Source organism: Silurus aristotelis (genome assembly GCF_946808225.1).
Source record: "Silurus aristotelis genome assembly, chromosome: 1".
NCBI classification, from domain to species: Eukaryota; Metazoa; Chordata; class Actinopteri; order Siluriformes; family Siluridae; genus Silurus; species Silurus aristotelis.
The window spans coordinates 26,519,335-26,524,334 of NC_139574.1; the positions used below are offsets into that span (position 1 = coordinate 26,519,335).

At 34.2% G+C, this 5,000-nt stretch overlaps 1 protein-coding gene across 3 annotated transcripts in view; it reads left to right on the forward strand.

Annotated features, from left to right (window-relative positions):
* The first annotated feature begins 360 nt into the window (after positions 1 to 360).
* The window catches only part of hdac9b (histone deacetylase 9b), a 36,229-nt gene continuing 31,589 nt past the window's right edge, over positions 361 to 5,000 (forward strand). For 2 of the 3 annotated variants that reach the window (XM_083561673.1, XM_083561674.1), the window contains exons 1-2: positions 537 to 669; positions 959 to 1,081. Coding sequence is in view for 1 of the 3 variants with exons in the window: in XM_083561672.1 (XP_083417798.1) it covers positions 654 to 669; positions 959 to 1,081 (139 nt within the window). In the remaining 2 variants the exon portion in view is untranslated. Of the gene's footprint in view, positions 670 to 958; positions 1,082 to 5,000 lie in introns of all 3 variants that reach the window. The other variant, XM_083561672.1, reaches the window with a different exon arrangement.

Consider the following 5,000-nt stretch of genomic DNA (forward strand, 5'->3'; position numbering starts at 1 on the left):
TACAATGGCCCTGTGCCCCTGTATAGAATGTGAGGACCATGAAGAATGAAAATAAATTCCTACAGCCACTCTATAATGTAGAGGACAGCCTTTTCAGAAGAGTGGAGGCTATTAACAACAAAGGAGGAATAAATCTGGAACTGCACGAACAAAAATGATGATTGGGCTTCCACACACATTTGTACATATAGCGAAAACATCTCTTAGAAACCGGATAAAAAAATAATGTGAAATTTGACTAGAATAAGTAATGTTTTGTTGGTAAATGATCTTTGAAAATCCTCTCATTAGCATGGTGGGCTGTGACACTCTAAGTGCGAGTTAGTGAATGTGTAGTAAGTGAGAGGCAGCTTATGACTCACTCTCCACATGGATAGTGTGTTTCAAATCTGTCAACTCACCATAAGGCTGAAGAAAAAAGGGAATTACTAAGTTTTCGCACGCTAACCATTGTACCATCGTAAAGGGAAAAAAAAGTGCTTCCATATCCCCAATGGATAGTCACTTCCTCTGGAATCTACTGTGTGACTTATTTTGTGGCAGAGTTGTGACAGAGCATGTGTGGTTTGAAAGCATGACCTTTAAGTTTATCTTGCTGAAGTGAGAAGTGAACTGTTTCACTTGAAGCTACACTGATTCAGTGTAGTGCTGCTATGAAGATGAAGGATGGTAAGTCATGCAGGATTTAAACTTTTGACTATTTACAATTTTCATGCGTGTATGTAAGTATATATATATATACATAAATACATACTTACATACACCTGTGTGCGTGTGTGTGTGTGTGTGTGTGTGTGTGTGTGTGTGTGTGTGTGTGTGTTTGTGTGTATGTGTATAATATATATATATATATATATAATTAAATACTTGTGTGTTTGTGTGTGTGTGTGTGTGTGTGTGTGTGTGTTTTTACATATTTATATATATTTATATATTTATATATATTGTGTGTGTTTAGGTAAAGGAGATCAGAAATATGTGGCCCACAGACCTCTGCGAAGGACACAGTCCCATGTACCAGTGATAAGAAGGAGACATGTCTCTCCTAGTTTTCTGCCATTTAAATCATATTGGAGCCAAGGTCAGTGAAGTAGTTATATTATACCTCTAATAAAAAATTGAAATGAGATTGCTAATGTCACATGTTAACATAAACACAGATTTTGGTGGTAAAAGTTAAAGTTAATCAATTAATCAATTCATTTATTTATTTATCCATTCATTCATTTGTTTATTTTATGGTTGTTAATTTTGTATTCAAAGTTCAACAATCTGACAATCTGATTTCAAAAACATCTCTGTGCAGTAAACAGAATGAATAATCTCTACTTCCTTTTTCTTTGGGTGTTTAAAAGAGTGCAGATCTTTAAAGTAACTTGTGTCCTTTTTAGAGGGGAAACTTGGACAGGGAAGTGTGATAGTCTAAAAGAGGAAATGCTGACATTTCTAAGCAATCCTTTCCAAATGGTATTTTTATGAGGTGGCTTTAGGGAGCTTCCTGTTTTTGGACTCTAAAAAGAGGATTGCTTTTGTAGAGTGTCTAAAACCTGAGCTGATTTCTGAGAAATGAGGAGAGAGTGGTGTGTTGAGTCACTGTTGCTTCAACCAAGACGCATGATTGTGCGGTATATATGAAATGTAACCAGGAATGTTTGGGAAATCAGCTGTTTCAACATTACTGAGCATTTGCTTCTCTTCCTTCCCTGTTATGTTTTTAATCACATTTCTTTTTCTGGTTAAAAATAAAAATAACTTTTTTTTTTAATTTTAGAAGATTTTCAAATCACTGATTCCTTCCTTGGCTTTTCTACAAAAAAAAAAAAAAAGCAAGCCTAATACTTTTTATATGAACTCAGGAAAACTTGTGACCCTGTGGTCTAAATATAGCTCCAACCCATTTGGAGATCAGGCTGAGATTAAGAGAACATTATTGTGTGTCTTATTGAGGGCCATCCTAGTTGTGACGCACCACTGTTGTCTCCAAGCAACCACTTCGGATGTTTCGGAGCCACCTGAATTTCAATAGCAGGGCATAGAAACAGCAGCTATCTTCAGTCCCAGGAAAAATAGCAATAACAGCAACATATGTTTTATGGCACTGACAGTGCCACATTAATATACAGAGATTGACATTTAGTTGTCATTCACCTTAATGAATTTACCTTCCTTATCATCTCAAAAACTCCTAACATATGGTAAAGATGTTAGAAATGTGCAAGCAGAAATATGATATTGATATTTTGTGAGTCAGAAGGCAACCTCCTGGCTATACACAGGCTTCTTCACCAGCATAAACTTTATGTTCTGTTCATTTTCTGCTGTTCTTTTTTTTTTCCTCACACATTTTGGTTTGTTCTTTGGAATTACTTTGCTTTGTAGCATTTATCATCACTTAGTTAGGGCTCCTTGTTTCCTGTTTTTAATGTCACACAGTTCTGAAGAATACTCGACTGGTATTTTAGAGCAAGGGAACCGCATGTTATTTGTTAAATACAGTAAAAGGCTGAAACTAAGACAAATAATATTCGATCTTTTTTCATATTTTATAGAAAAACTGACATTATAAAGAAAAAAAAATTCAATAACCTGTTTGCAGGTGTGTCTTGTTTAACTAATACTTCATTTCAGCACTTTGTATCTATCACATTGTAAAATATATATATATTTTTAGAACATTTTACAGGTTTTTGACTGCATTTAGATTTTTTTCTGACTGAGCCATTTTACAACATAGATCTTCTTCCGAAATGGTCCCGTTTTTTAACTTGTGTTTGTGTTTTGTCTCATTATTGGACTGGAAGGTAAAACACATCTTCAGTTGTCTAAAAGAAGTCTTTAGGTTTAGAGCCAAAATAAATTACTATTTGAATCCATCTATTATTTCCACTATAGATCACACAGAAAAGAAGCAAACCCAATGTATGATGCTTCCACTATAAGTATTGTATAGTTAGTTAGTATGTTGTAATAAGATGTCTTGTTTTTGTGCAAAATATATCCTTTAGAATTATGCCCATAACTTCCTACCTTGGTTTTATCTTTTAGTGAAATTGCTTCCTTGTTACCATCCAACCACGTGCTTAGAAATGTAAAGAATTTACGAGAATGTTATCACATACAGGGAGTGACGAATACTTGCCAGATACTCTTGCAGTTCCTTTAATGTTGTTGTATATCTTTTGGCAGCCTCTCTGATAAGTTTGTTCTTATCCTTTTGCCCATTTTAAAGAGGGCTCCAGCTCTTGGTGATGTCCACGTGTCAACCCATTTTCTTAGCTTCTTGTTTTGAAAATTGCCCTGATTTGCTTGAATTTTGTTAGTTGCTACATCAAAATAAACATGGAAAAAGGTCTGATATCATATCTAAGATTGGTTAGGTTTTTTGTTCAAATCATAAAACCTGGTTATTTTAACAGGGGTGTTTATATGAGTAATTAGTTAACTACTATTAGTAGATGTGATTCTGTTTTCAGAAGAATGTTCCAAAGAACAATGATTGTGACAAAGCCTGAAGAAAATGTCAAATGTTTTCCTTTGCAAAAGAGAATTATTTGAGGAATTCTGTTCCATTTCACTTTAAAACTAAAGATAAAATTGTATTTAGTGACAAACAAATAAATTGTACATGTAACAGTTATCTACAAGTATAGGTGCATAACTAAGACTTAGATACATTATAGTAGATTTAAACCTACTTCCCTGTGGAACATCTAGTGAAGGCTACTAAAACAACAAATGAGGACTAATGTGAAATGAGATGTTTAAAACACACATATGAATCTTATGGGCAGGTGTCTACAAATATTTGTCAATATAGTGTATTTCATTGATCTGCAACCTTATTTTTTAATATTAAACTATTTTATACAGTCACATTATTCGTTAACTTGCCACTGAACCAGAAGGTATAGCTATTAAGCATCTAATGGCAGAAACAGACACAGAAGGTGTGAGGGCCTGTGTGCCATGATCTTTAGGGCCAAGGTCATCATGCTCAATGACTGGACAAACATTTGTACTGGTCTTTCATCTACAGTGCACCTGCCCTGCTCTTCGGTTAAGCTGTCCCAGTGAGTTATGGTATAGGATCTGGAAAGAAAGGCATGAAATGAGCAGAACAAACATGCAGAGGAATTACACCCACATTAGTTATGCCCTATGGAATCCAGTGAGACCAGAGAGATTGCAAATGCAGGATACACAGCCAATTAGGATGAAATCCTATACTGGTTTTCGGACTGTTTGTTTGTGGGGTTTTTTTTTTTAAGAAAGCACTCCTTCATAACATTTACATGTGTACATTGGAGCAACATCCTTAATTTCTTTGTCAAATCAAACACACTATTTTATACAGAAGCCTTATCACAATTATTATAGAAGCTATTGTTTGATTTGCCAGAACAACCTTTGAAAACAATCAAACAAAGTTTTTACACTGATTACTAGGCTAATTATTACATAATACAGATTATGTAATAATTAGCCTAGTAATCAGTGTATAAACTTTGTGACATAGTGTAAGACATATAAGAAATAGTGTGCCATTTAAAAAGTACAATTAAATAGAAATTTAATGTAAATGTATAATATATATATATATATATATATATATATATAAATATATATATATATATATATATATATATATATATATATATATATATATATATATATATATATATATATATCTCAATATATGCCACCTGTATGTATCCCTTGCTCTCTCACACAGCATCTGCAGACTGATTACAGGCCTGCTCTCTCTCTCTCTCTCTCTCTCTCTCTCTCTCTCTCTCTCTCTCTCTCTCTCTCTCTCTCTCTCACTCTCTTTCTCTCTCTTGCTCTCTCTCTCTCTCCGTGATAACTAAGTACTATTTAAGTCTTGGACACCCCCACTACCACCGTGACCACAGATGCATTTAGTAAATGCTTTAGAGTTTGAACCTCTGTTTGAACATTGTTAATTGGGGAAAAGCAGAATAATCAGCATCTGATCAGAC